This window comes from Podarcis erhardii (assembly GCF_964252035.2).
Source record: "Podarcis erhardii genome assembly, chromosome: 1".
NCBI classification, from domain to species: domain Eukaryota; kingdom Metazoa; phylum Chordata; class Lepidosauria; order Squamata; family Lacertidae; genus Podarcis; species Podarcis erhardii.
In genome coordinates, this window is record NC_138497.1 from 100,548,153 (window position 1) to 100,561,967 (window position 13,815).

Genomic DNA, 13,815 nt, shown 5'->3' on the forward strand with positions numbered 1-13,815 from the left:
GGCCGCCGGCAAAGCCGCACAGCTCCCCCACTTGCTGGGGCGCCTCTGAGAGGTTGGCGCCCTGGCGCAACGCGCCAGTAAATCTAATGGGAAAGACAGCTCTGAAGTCACACACATCATGACTACGGCCCAGAAAAGCAGATTTTAGGGTTGGCCTGTTCAAGATGCAAGCAAATACCCCTATGGCATTTTATATACCCCTTGCTTCTTCATCCCATAGTCCGTTATTTTCCCGGGCGAAAGATCCCTGCATTGTACGGCGTTGGACAAGATGACCCTCATAGCCCCTTCTACCGCTACAATTCTATGATCCTATTATTCTAACTGCAGCCCTTTCCTGCATGTTTAAGGAAGATGCTGTGCATTATTAAGTCTCTACCTCCAAGTCTGAAAAGAAAAGCAGCGATATTGATCAGCTTGAGCTGAGAGAAGCTGAAAAGGGACTTTAAAACTGCACACACATATTTCTGTAAAATAATGTGTATCCAATTGTGCTAATCTCGGCCCTACTTGGCCTAAATACCGAGTAGTTATGATGGTAGGTTTAGCAGAGCACCCATGGTGGATTAAGATAGATGGCATTATGTCTGCCATTTTTATATAAACTGCTTGCGACTTTTCTGCAATTTTGTGCTGCTTTCTTTGAGACTAATTGAGACCGTGGCATCATGGCAAGAGTCTCAGCAAACAATTGTAAAGCAAAAAACAAAGGGGAAAGCATAACACGTTTTTTGCAAGCCAGCACTGGAGTGTTGCCAAAGTACCCTGCCTGAAGAATCGCTGATGAAGCGGTGGTCCCAGTTACTCTCTTCCCCATCCAACTATAACCAATTGATTTGAGATGCTTTAAATATTATCATATACAAGTTGCCTTACGTTACTTTCTTTTTACATATTTCACCTCACAGAATAAGTTTTACCGTATTTTTTGCTCTATAAGATGCACCAGACCACAAGATGCACCTAGTTTTTGGAGGAGGAAAACAATCAAAAAAATATTCTGAATCTCAGAAGACAGAACAGCAAGAGGGATCACTGCGCAGTGAAAGCAGCAATCCCTCTTGCTGTTCTGGCTTATGGGATAGCTGCGCAGCCTGCATTCGCTGCATAAGACGCACACACATTTCCCCTTACTTTTTAGGAGGGAAAAAGTGAGTCTTATAGAGCAAAAAATACGGTATTTTCTGTATGTTCTACAAACCTATCATTTCACAATGCCATTGGACTTTGTGCACTAAAAAAAGAAAAAAAAGGTGATTTGCCACAGTTACAGTCTTGAGTCTGCTTTTTCACTGGTTAAGCCAGACAGAAATTAAATGAAGTAAGATAGAATTATAGGATAGAAATAAGGTAAGTGTCTGAGAACAAAGTAGAACTACAGTAGACACATCAGAAATTGAACTGACAATATTCACAATTTTGAAAGTACTGTTCACTGGGGTGGAGATTCAGGGATATCTGAAATCAATCTCACACAACATTGGTAAACAGTGCACAATGTAGTAGCATTGGGTTTGCACTCTGAACTGCTCGATTTTCGCCTACAGATGCCTATTTTGCACACATAGGACTGCTGCTGAAAGTGAAAAATGCCTGCAGACACTTATTTCTACATATCACTTATTCGACAAAATATGTTGACTGAAATATTTGACTGGAATTGGGGGTGGGATGGTGGTGTTGAATTGTAATTCTGGAGTTCAGATATGACTTTTACCAATAAAAGTCATATCTGAACTCCAGAATTATAATTCCAACACCACCATCCCACCCCCAATTCCAGTCAAATATTTCAGTCAACATATTTTGTCAGTGAAAATAAATATTTGGTCATTGGTTTGGGGCACTCACAGATTCTTGAAATTTAATAAATACTAGAATTCATAAACATTATACTGCAGGAAAAGAAACAAACAAAAAAAGTACCTTCACAGCCAATTTCGTCAGACCCATCACCACAGTCATTTTTGCCATCGCACACTTGATCAGTTGTAATACAGCGACGGTTAGAACAGGATTTAAAGCCTCTTCGACAGCTTCTATTTTCTGGTAAATTAAAATACAAATACTATTATTTTATTTACATAACCTTCCTATTAACATGGCTAGATGAGAGTAAGTTTTGGAATTTGGAGCAGAGTCAATAAACTATGAATCAGCTTATATGGCTAGTCAGAAACATTACATGAAAACAAGATATGGCAATGTAACCCAATGAGATAAAAAATCTTACCACAATAAAATAACTTCTCATCAGACTTGTCTTTACAATGGGAGATGCCATCGCAGGACAGCTGGTAATCAATGCATTCTCCATTTCCGCATTCAAACTCAGAGTAAAAGTTGCATGAGGAGTTTTTAGCTGAAAGAATGAACAACAGAAAAGCAAGCATGAGTTTGTTTGTTTGTTTATTTATTTATTTATTTATTTATTTATTTATTTATTTATAGATAGTATGAATAATCTGCCCTTTGCCCAAAGTTCCCAGAGTGGAAATATACACAGTCTAAGCAAAAGGGAAAAAAAAGAAGAAGATCAAAACAAGTGTTAAAACAAAATACAGAAGTTCAAAGTAATGGTGCAACAGCCAATGGCAATTCTGTAACTAACAAAATGTATATTACATAAATGTTGTGTATTTCAGACTGCAAATATTCCACTTCAGAGTGCCCTGGACCCAAGCCATGGAGAAATAGAAGCCATGCTGCTATGAAAACACACACACACACACACACACACACACACACACACACACACATATATATATATATACCGGTGTATGTATGTGTGTGTATATATAAATATATATATATATATATATATATATTTGTAATTTCCAACTTCATGATGTTCTGAAACCCTGAATCATTTCATTTTCTATTCAACAAAGAATGACTAGTTTTGGAATAATAGAATCATAGAATTGTAGAGTTGGGAGGGGCCGACTCTTCAACTAAATATTTGGACTAGCAGGAGCTACAGCAAGGAGTCTCCTCTCTCTCTCTCCCCTATGTGCCCACCAATCAGTTCTGGGAGGATCGGAAGAAGGGGAAGTAGAGGGGAGATGGACCTGCCTGGCCAACTTAAAATGCTTGAATTGATGGAATAATCAGCTTAGCAATATGTTGAATTCCACCCTTTGATGCCAGCCATAAAAACCACATTTGTGCCAACCACAGATTACTACTATCTGCTACTGATTCCATACTGTCAATTAACAAGACCTGAACTGAAAGCAATGAATTTGGACCAGAACAGAAGACTAAATTGGTGGTAACTTAGTATACCAAAACAATAAAAATGTGCTCTTGCCTTCATTTCTCCACACATGAAAAATTTTAAGCATACTTGGAAAAGATGTAATACAGTGGTACCTCGGGTTACCTATTCTTCAGGTTACAGACGCCGCTAACCTGGAAGAGTTACCTCGAGTTGAGAATTTTGCCCCAGGATGGGAACAGAAATCGTGTGCCGGCAGCGCAGCAGCAGCAAGAAGCCCCATTAGCGAAAGCACACCTCTAGTTAAGAACAGCTTCAGGTTAAGAACGGACCTCCGGAATGAATTAAGTTAGCAACTAGAGGTACCACTGTATTCCAATGTAGTGTATCCATTACCTAACAACCAGTGGTAAGATCTATACTAAAGCTGTCTGAGTTAAACAGCTTAATGCCTTTGGGAAGTCAAAATACATGTTGCCAAATTAATTCCAGTTTCGAACTTACTGCATATCAGCTGTGTGAGGTGCTCTCAGTGATATGCTGATGGTTTGTTAGTAGTGGTTCCAAGTCTATACTGAAATAAGCTGTTAATAAGAAATACTAATGTTTTAATTACATTAACTTGGAACCATTGCAAATCAGGTGCCTGTCCATACAAGATCAATTGATCTCTACAGGATATGAGTTTCACAGCTATTCTAAGATTGTGGTACACGGCAGCTGTGCTACAGCTTTAATTAACATGCTTTTTATCACTGTAAATCATCTGTAGGAGCCACTTGATATCAATTATAATGCCAAACAGGAGCACCAATGCAACAAGGACTGCATATCTATAGTACAGTCATTTTAAGTTATTGAAGAAAATCTGCTTTAGATCAACTCTACATGCACAATTCCAAAGTTTGAAACATTTTAATTCCAGCAGTCACCTACGCTCTTTAAATAGCCTCTTGATGTGAAGTATTCAAATAAATCATATACATTATTAAATACAACTAATTAACCAAATATGGAAATATAAAAATTGATGTAAATTTAATTGATGTTTACAGTTGCAAGCAGCACTTAAAGACTCTTGGAAAATGCCAAAAAATTCATTGGAGAAAGGTGCAAAAAGTCCTAAAATTTAGAGAATGGTAAAGGCAGAACGCTTACATTTCTCAGCTAACTTTCTGGATGTTTCAAAATCCTGCTTCACATTTCTAGCTGGTGGTTTTAGATCACTCTCTTTATGAGAGTAATGGGTATGTGGAGAGTTCAAAGGATGTGAGGAGTAGTTCCATTATTTGCCACCGGTCATGACTCTTGGACATTTGTGCAGTTGATATGCACAAACAACAATTAGTATTGTTATTGTTGTTATTGATTTGATTTGATTTATAACCAACATTTTACCCTAAAGTTTTACACTGTCATACATTCGGCAGACAGATAGGTTAAGACAGAAGATAAAGGGTGCAGTGAAAAAGTTTGGGTACTCCTCCCATGGTTATGTGTAATTGTAAGGCATACATAATTCTTGGAACGCACAAGGGCAAATTCAAGCACTTACGTATATATAAAAGAAATGCTTCAAAAGCTTTCATCAATATATTTTCCAGACAATTTAGCAGATACAAGCAAAATACTGCGGGATCTAGATATGCTGCAGGATTTTAATCTAACTAAATTTTACTGTGAAATTACCCTGTCAGAACCTGCTTCACCTGATTGCAGTTCAAAATTCCATATCTATGGCTTTCACGCCTTCTTTTGTTCCTGGTGCCATTCCAGTGGCAGGGCTAAGCAGCCATGGTGGGCTCCGTTTGTCCTCCATCCCTCGCCCCGCCCCAGGGGTGCAGAACACACACACACGCCCCAGGCAGCGTGGAGACAAGCTCCATTGCCAATTGCTGCTATTATCAATTAATATTACTTACGCACACATCTGTTATCATCTGTAAGTATTCGTTCACCCCTACATGAACAATTAACACGGCCATCGGGGGTCAGAAGACATAAGTCATGACAGCCCCCATTCATCTGGGCACAAGGGGATAATTCACCTAAAAAAGAGAGAAAGAGAGACACTATAATATAAAACCATAAAAAGAAGTAATCTAATATTGACATTGGAACTACTTGCTTTATTGTTCAGAAACGCTTGATGATAATAGTAACAATAATAATAATTTTATTATCTATGCCCTGCCCATCTGGCTGGTTTTCCCCAGCCACTCAATCTTGACTGATTTATGTCTAACAAAATTATGGGACGCCTAAGGAAACACAAATTAATTTTAAGCTTTGCTCTTAGTACATAGAGGAAAAAATGGAAAATAGGAAGCTGCAAGGTACTTCATCTGTGATTGTATTTTGATACCTTCAAAACTGTATATATAAATAAAAATATTGCAGTTATAAAAAAGGATTTTCCTTGCATAGCTGAACCTTGTGCCCTTCTCTTTTCCCTGGGGGTTGTCTCAATGCTCCAGAGAAATTTTGGGGACAGCATTGTGTGCTAAGTCCCATTATGCTAGCAGGAATCCTTGTGCTGGCTTCTGCTAGTGCACATTTCTGCAATTAGTTTTCCCTAATACAATACATTTATATGCACATTTAACACTAATAATAGGCATTTTATATGCATTTTGAGATGAAGAACTGTACTGCAAAAATTTGAGAAGTGTGGGTCTCAAAAAAAGCTGTGGTTCAGATCGTGTACTGCTTTAGGAAGTGCAAATTATGTAGATTTGCATTAAAATGAGAATGAAGCAGAATTTGTCCCACATTCCTAGGTGGTGGTGAAGGTAGCACTGATGGGACTGCTGCTGCCAATCCAACACAGGCCCCAGGCCAGTCCAGGTAAACAGCAGTGATGTGGGGAGTGGGGGAGGGGGGACTCCACACACACACAGTTAATGGAGCGGTCTAATGAGCAGGCCAATAGCAACTATATTAGAAGAATTGGGTACGCTGAATTGGGTGGCATTAGTTCCTTCATGAAGTATGTGTCTAACCCCATTATTATAACACTGTGATGGTGTGTGATACGGATGGGCAAACTTGCCAATTTCTGTTTACCCCAATTTCTCATTTTCCCACTCTTAAGTTCAGTTTTCCACATTTCCACATCATGTTGTGAATTTATTTAAAGAAAGGTCTTCATGACAATTCATGAGCATTTTACTGTGACTTTCTCCAAAGCTTTGCATGCAATTTTACATTTTGCATGTGATTTCTCCTAAAATTGTGCATTTATATATGCAATTTTCACTAATGTGAGCATTGCTCGGCACACTTTAGTATACAACTCTTTATACTTTGCTGGACTACTGCATTGCAAAATTCAGAGAAGTTCAGATTTTGACAGCTAGCTGTGCTTCAGTTAGCACACTGTTTTGGAAAATACAAATTATAAATGCATAAAAATGCAAATTGAATTAAACGTCTCCCCATCCCTAGTGCAAGATGCCATAAATGCCTAGTACTACACTGCCTTAGGGAGTAATTTAGGCTATGGGACATTCACTCTAAAGAAGTTTGAAATGGATCTGTATCAGACAGTGAATTCCAAAGACCTTCCTGCAAATTCCAATCCATATCAAGATGCATTGTGCATTAGTCTGTGAAGTTAAAACTGCCCATGCTGGGCAAGTCTGATTATGGTTCTACTTTTCAGGTGTTTGCACAAGGCTTGAAGAGAATTCTTCATCTTTCTTTATACAAAGGAACACTGCAAACTCATCATCTTGTGAAGATTAGCACTTGTCAACAAATGCTTTAGTTAAGCTTGCAGCCCCCTTTGGTATGTGACTTTCCTGTCATATAAAAGGTTACTATATAACTAAATAAGGAATTACAGTATGATAAACTACAAAAATAACCCTTTTACTTATTTTTTTAAAAAAATAACTATCTACCAATAAATAAATATTAATGGTGTGTTTGGTAACTTACAGCTGTTAGTGTCATTAGCAACAGCTATGATGCCCATTGGTTGATGTGGTATGTCAGATCTAAGAATTTTTGTATCTCCACCTGTATATTTATTGGATCGCAGAATAGCTCTTCTCACCCAGTCGGTCCAGAAGATCCAGTCATCATAAACGGCCAGACTGAGAAAGGTGCCAGGTCCAGATTTGACAATCACCTGGTTAGAAAAGGAAATAGGCATCAATTGAATGTATATTTATACTCCTACTGTTTGTCTATTTCATTTCTTCCACAGGATGTTATTTTTGTTTCTATCAATATTGGCGATTGGCAAGACAGATTGTTTCAACAAACGGAAAAAGATATTTCCAAAGATATCTAGCAAGGGAAAAACCATAAAATATAAAGTAATGATAGATGTGAAAGAGAGAGAAGGTTTCTCCCTGCTGGATACGAGATTATATTACGAAGCAGATTGTTTGTGCTGGTTGAAGGAATGGTTGTTACTGAAGAAATCACATCTTTTAGATTTGGAAGGTCATGATAATATTTAATAATATGGAAGGATTAATGTAAAAACCTGCAGTTTCAAAATATATATGGGATATATACAGGAATAGATATATAAAAGAATATGTTGAGATAATTTGGAGTATGCAGGAAGATGACAAGAAATTTAAAGAACCACAGAAAGAGGAGGAAGGGAGTTGGAGTTTGAAATGTTAAAATTATGACTGAATTATTGTTGTTATATATATCAATTATTTAATAAAAGTAATTGGGATGCTATGTATCAGTTCTTGGCATGCTGGCATCATTTGTGTCATTGGCATACACAATAGTTCAGAATATACTTGCATTTCTATAGCAATGTAGTTGCATTTGAATAATTAAAAGTCACACATTATTTTCCCCACATCAATAAGGATTAAAGGGCATTGAATGGCGAAGGCAATATTATTGTAAATTATTTTTATTCAGTTATACAGAAAGTATCAGCATATTTCTAGAAATCAGCATTATGATCTTACTCACATTTCTGAGTGATCCATCATATTCACACCTTTCTATTTTCCCCAAGCTGCCATCGGAAAAGTACAATTTCTCAGCACTGTGATCAATCGCAAGTCCATTTGGTGTCAGGAGGTCAGTGCTAATAACAACTTGTGCATTTTTGCCATACAATGTAGCTCTCATGATGCTTGGATGCTGCTCATTCCAATTAGTCCAAAACATTAAACTATATGAAAAAAGGTTGAAAGACAGACACAATTTCCTCATCTTAAAATGGACATTTCAGCCACATAAATGGACATATAATGCAGCAGTGGTTCTGCTTTTAAAGCTGATGGAATTATTGAAAACAGGTCCTTGTAATCACCATAAAATCACATCTACATCAGCAGCACTTCTTTAGATTAAGGGAATGGTAAAACAACTACTGAAATAGGACAAAAGGTTCCAGGGTTGAGGGCAAATAGTCTAGATGTTTTGGGAGTGGGAGTGGGAGCTTTCCCACACAAGAGGAACCTAACTTAACAATGTAAAGTTTGTCATACAGTAACGAATATGACTATAGCACTTACTTTTGGCATTCATCAAGAGCTAATACATGTGGATGATCATCTTCAGACATAGTTATGACTGCTTCTCTGCTGAAAGCACCTTTCCGTCTCTGATCAACTGTGTGTCTTGTGATAGAAGACGTAGTAGAGCTGGTCCAATACAAAGCATCCCATGTTCTATGATATGCAAGACCCTCCACAGAACCAACATCTGATAGAGAACACACATGTTATATTTAAATCAAGTGAGCACGTTCCAAAATAGAATTGTGTAAAACTGTCATCGTCACACATGCAAAAAAATGTAATTACCACACAAAAATAAGCTACCTGTGCAATGCTAATGGACGCATGAATGTTTTAATAATTATTCTGGAAAATAATGGTTGAATAAGACTTGAATATGATTGAACATGATTGAATATGCTTGTTAAATAACAGTTTGAGTTAACAGCAGTGGATAAATGCAACAATTGGAATGTGAGTTGGGGGGTGAGTTATCTTGAATCAAGAATAAAGAGTGATAGCCACCTAAGGCATATGCAGAGTTTTCAAAGGTTCTACTTGGGGTACGACTAATGTTGAATATCATCAAACTACTGGATACTGCAAAGCTTCCATACATACACAGAATGCTTCCAACATATGTTGCCTGGCAGCTGGAGAAACATTCCCAACATACACAGCAATCAGAGTGGTTTGACCATGTAGCAGGGGGACATAAATGCAGTTTATAAATAGTGGTTTGTAAATGTAGTAGGGGTTGGTTTGTGCGGGTTTGTAGAACTATCAGGGAAAGTAAGTAAATAAAATGACCCCTTCAGAAGTCATAGGATAATGGGGACTGCTGCAAGCCCTTTGATTTCAACTTGAATGTAGCCTATTGGATATAGCCATTAAAGATGGATATGAAACCATTAGCAACTGTCGTACACTAATTATTTGGCAACAAACTCATGATAAATATTTTTCATTGTCATCTGAAGTGTCAAATAATATTTTGATAACATGAAAATCAATGTCATACACTGATTTTCTCAATCTGTAATAATGCATAGGATTTATATATCTATCAATATAATATTTTCAGCCCTGACACACTAAATCAGGGTAGGGAACCTTTTTAGGCTAGTGGACCAGATCACTATCTCTCCACCCCACACTTTAATGCCTAAATTAAAGCACTGATGGCATTCAATACAGAGAGCACCAATTATATTTATTTCATCTCATTCATGAAGCAATGGGTTTATGAGTTTATGAGTTTCAAATGAAGTGAACACTAATACAATATGATATTAATATACAACACTCACATTATTCACCTGCTCCTGACAATCTGAATTAAATCAGTAATATGGTATATAACTGATTAACTGTCTACACAACGGAAAGCAACAGCTTATGATTTACAGAGGCAATGGTACAGTGATCACATCATTACATTGCCAAATGCCATCTATCACTTTTACTGAACTTAACGAAGATGGATTACATCCCACCAATGAGATGCAGCCCATGAATACTATCCTGCTGCTCTTCATCTGACTTGCCTGGGAAACGGAATAGCAAATAAATAAAAAAATAACTGATGAAATCACATGAAACATCCTTTCTTGTGCATAGACAATACAAACAATTAAAAAACACCAGCCATTGCAATTGACACTTTTACAACACGGTTAGTTTAAACTAGAAAAACTAGAAAAACACACATAGAGAAATTGTAAATATTATTTCCCCCATGTTTTAAGTTCATTCAATGTATTATGTTTCTTGTTCTTAAGATTCTATTCTTAAAATGTCCTACAATACGGAAGGCACAGCTATTCCTCCTCCAACCTCAGCCCTCTAAGACATGGTGAATAAGGTAAATGAAACCTATTATGCCCCATACAGGGTTGGCCCAGGATGTTTTGCCATTTGAGGCGAAACAGAAATACTTCCCACCTCCACCTCAGCTTTCCCATCACCACCTCCTCCTTCGCAGCCTCTCCTTTCACTAAAGGAGGCAAGGGAGTAGGAGGAGGCCAGAAAGGAGCTAGCCAGCCCTGGCCCCATGAATTTGGAAAAAAACAATAATGGGGGTTGCTGAACTAAAAGCAGCTGAAGAGCTTGATGCACATTCCTCATTTCCACACACAAAAAAGTTCCTACATAAATCTTTCCACCGGGTAATGAAAAAAGCACAGTGGCAGTGGTGGAAAAGACTAGTGGATGGTTACGAAAGCACAGATTTCAGCAACAAATACAATCTGTTCTCTCACCATGGTACATGCTAAAACTGGGAACTAATAATGGCCATACATAATTAGGTGTTTGGCCTAAAGTATATCCATAAAGAATATTGTGAGTTGAGTTGTGGTCAATGCATTTTTGGAGGTATTTTAACCATATTATGCATTTACTGGTACTGCTTGTTTTCTTGTTTACTGTGCTCACTCATTGTGTTCACGCAATTCACCTTTTCAGGAAGAGTCTGTCAGTTGCTTTCCTAGCCCAGATGCTGGGAATGAGGTTGGTTTCTGACAATCTGTTCATACAGAATATTTGTAACAGACAACAGGTGGTCACCATTTGGTGACTGATATTAAAGCAGTGTTTTGAAGCAATAAACCATATGAGGATATGATTCAACAGTTCACACAAATTATAAATGGCACAATGAGAGCACTAATTAATTCTTTACTCTTTCAGTGGGTTCCTAAGATAGTCATAAAGCAACAAACCACCAATTGCCTACCCCCACCCCCAACATGTAATAATAAGCTATAATAAAAATGAATAAATTGGCAGGATGAAGAATTTGTCTCCTGACTGACAGATTGTTTGATTGTCTGATTAGATCCTTTTTGCAAACATTAAAAGAAAGATGCTACTTAGCATGATAAAATAAGTATGCATATGCAATTTGTAAAATTAGAAAATGTGGCACTTACTGAACTCATCAACCAACTCATCGGAATAGAGATTTAACACTATAATGACACATGCTTTTTGCGGGACTCTTTATACACCATAAAGAAAGTTAAATATTAGGCAATTTCTATGGAGCTTATTAGTAAAAAACACAAAACATTTAATACTGTTTTTCCTGGATTGTCACAGACTTCATATTTTATTCAACTCATGGTGAAATTACAAAAATGATATATAGATCTTAAGATTTTATTATAGAAAAAGTTATTGTACAGAAGCCTAAAAATATTAAGGGAACCTAAAATATATATCATGATTAATACTCAATAAGATAAATGCTAACCTAGATGCTTTTGTCTGGCAGTTAAATAGGAACCACTTAACTAAAAGGAACAGTAACACACATATGAACAACCTCAATGGAGAGATATGCAATATATTACAAAGCCAGTCACTTTGTGTTAGGGATAAATTGACTTTTATTCTATAACTCCTATTGCTTAAAGGTACAAATAGTCTAGGCAGCCTTTCAATTCAGAACACTAATATTATGAAAAATGTGACAAACTGACAAAAGCAAATCAATAACATTTTCCATATATATCTATACGCTAGGCGCTGAATTAATACTAGCTTTTCTTACTCAGTCCTTTAAAATCCTTTCCTCTGTCAGATTTTTTAAAAAAGATATGTATTGGCTTCATAACTACGTCATGATATAGGAGTTGAAAGGAACTGGAGTCCAGTGAATAAGCTGATGAAGCTGTTGAGAGCAGCCATTAGAAGTTTTGGAGCAAAGTGTCACCAACGCACTGATGACACACAGCTCTATTTCTCTGTAGCATCTGAATCAGAAGAGGCTGTCAAAACTCTGGTGTGAATGCAGTGGTGAATTGGAGGGGGCCCCCTATAAACTATGCTTGAATCATGGGAAGATTTGGATGGGTGGTCCCCGTGTCCAGGCAATAGCCAAGTTACCTCTTCTTTCTTAAGGAGTAGGAGTAGGTAGGGACGCGGGTGGCACTGCAGTCTAAACAACAGAGCCTAGAGCTTGCCGATCAGAAGGTCGGCGGTTCGAATCCCCGCAAGGGGGTGATCTCCCATAGCTCAGTCCCTGCTCCTGCCAACCTAGCAGTTTGAAAGCACGTCAAAGTGCAAGTAGATAAATAGGTACCGCTCCGGCAGGAAGGTAAACGGCATTTCCGTGTGCTGCTCTGGTTTCACCAGAAGCTGCTTAGTCATGCTGGCCACATGACCCGGAAAAACTGTCTGCGGACAAAACACCAGCTCCCTCGGCCAGTAATGCAAGATGAGCGCCGCAACCCTAGAGTCGTCCGCGACTGGACTTAACGGTCAGGGGTCCCTTCACCTTTATGCAGCTTGGGGGTGACTCCTGCACACATCTCTGTCACTAGATGTACAACTGTCCTTTGTGTCTAGGAATGCCTTTTTACCACCTTCATCATCAGCTACAGTCAGCCTGTAGTACATATTTTAGTTTATTGCAACGCGCTCTGCGTGCGGCTTCCCTTAGGTCTCATCCAGAAAAACCAACTGGTCCAGAATGCAGTGGCATCGTTGTTGCTGGGTTTTTTTTGTTTTTTTTTTAACTGCACTGGCTTCCCATCAACTACCAGGTCAGGCTCAAGGTTCTTGTATCAGTTTACACAGTTCTGAACAACTTAGGTCCTAGTTACCTTACGGACAACCTGGACCTATTTATCCAAACTGGATGATTGAGATCATCTGTAGGAGTGTTGTTAGTCAGCTCCCAAGTTAGTAAGGCTGAATAGTAAGTAATAAAAGAGGGAAGGAGAACCGAGGGAACCCATCTCTCCATCCCTTTCCTTCAATGCAAGTGGAGCTCCATTAACCCCAAGTCTAGCTCCAACTCACCGTAATTTTAAAACAAATACAAGTGAAAATGCAACTTGCATCCCTAGTTGTTATCATCAGCAAAACAATTCTAAAACAGCAGCTTTTAATGTTTTTCAGGACAGTCAAAAGAATTATGTAAACTGCTCTGTGATCCTCAGATGAAAGGTGGTATATAAATTTATTTGTTGTTGTTAATTTTTTCAGTGATAAAGCAACAATATTTTTATTTATTTAGCACCATCATAGTGCATGGTGCCTTACAGAGTTACATGGGCATAAAAGATAAGTCTTTGCCTCCAATCTAAGATGTAAATG

General features: G+C 37.9%; 1 protein-coding gene across 3 annotated transcripts in view; it reads right to left on the reverse strand.

The window, feature by feature from the left end:
* The window catches only part of LRP1B (LDL receptor related protein 1B), a 778,324-nt gene that overhangs the window by 96,078 nt on the left and 668,431 nt on the right, over positions 1 to 13,815 (reverse strand). For all 3 annotated transcript variants that reach the window (XM_081869915.1, XM_081869916.1, XM_081869914.1), the window contains 6 exons: positions 8,725 to 8,914; positions 8,174 to 8,378; positions 7,163 to 7,355; positions 5,143 to 5,268; positions 2,234 to 2,362; positions 1,927 to 2,046 (listed from right to left, as the gene is read on the reverse strand). In XM_081869915.1, coding sequence (XP_081726041.1) covers positions 1,927 to 2,046; positions 2,234 to 2,362; positions 5,143 to 5,268; positions 7,163 to 7,355; positions 8,174 to 8,378; positions 8,725 to 8,914 — 963 coding nt within the window. The remainder of the gene's footprint in view (positions 1 to 1,926; positions 2,047 to 2,233; positions 2,363 to 5,142; positions 5,269 to 7,162; positions 7,356 to 8,173; positions 8,379 to 8,724; positions 8,915 to 13,815) is intronic.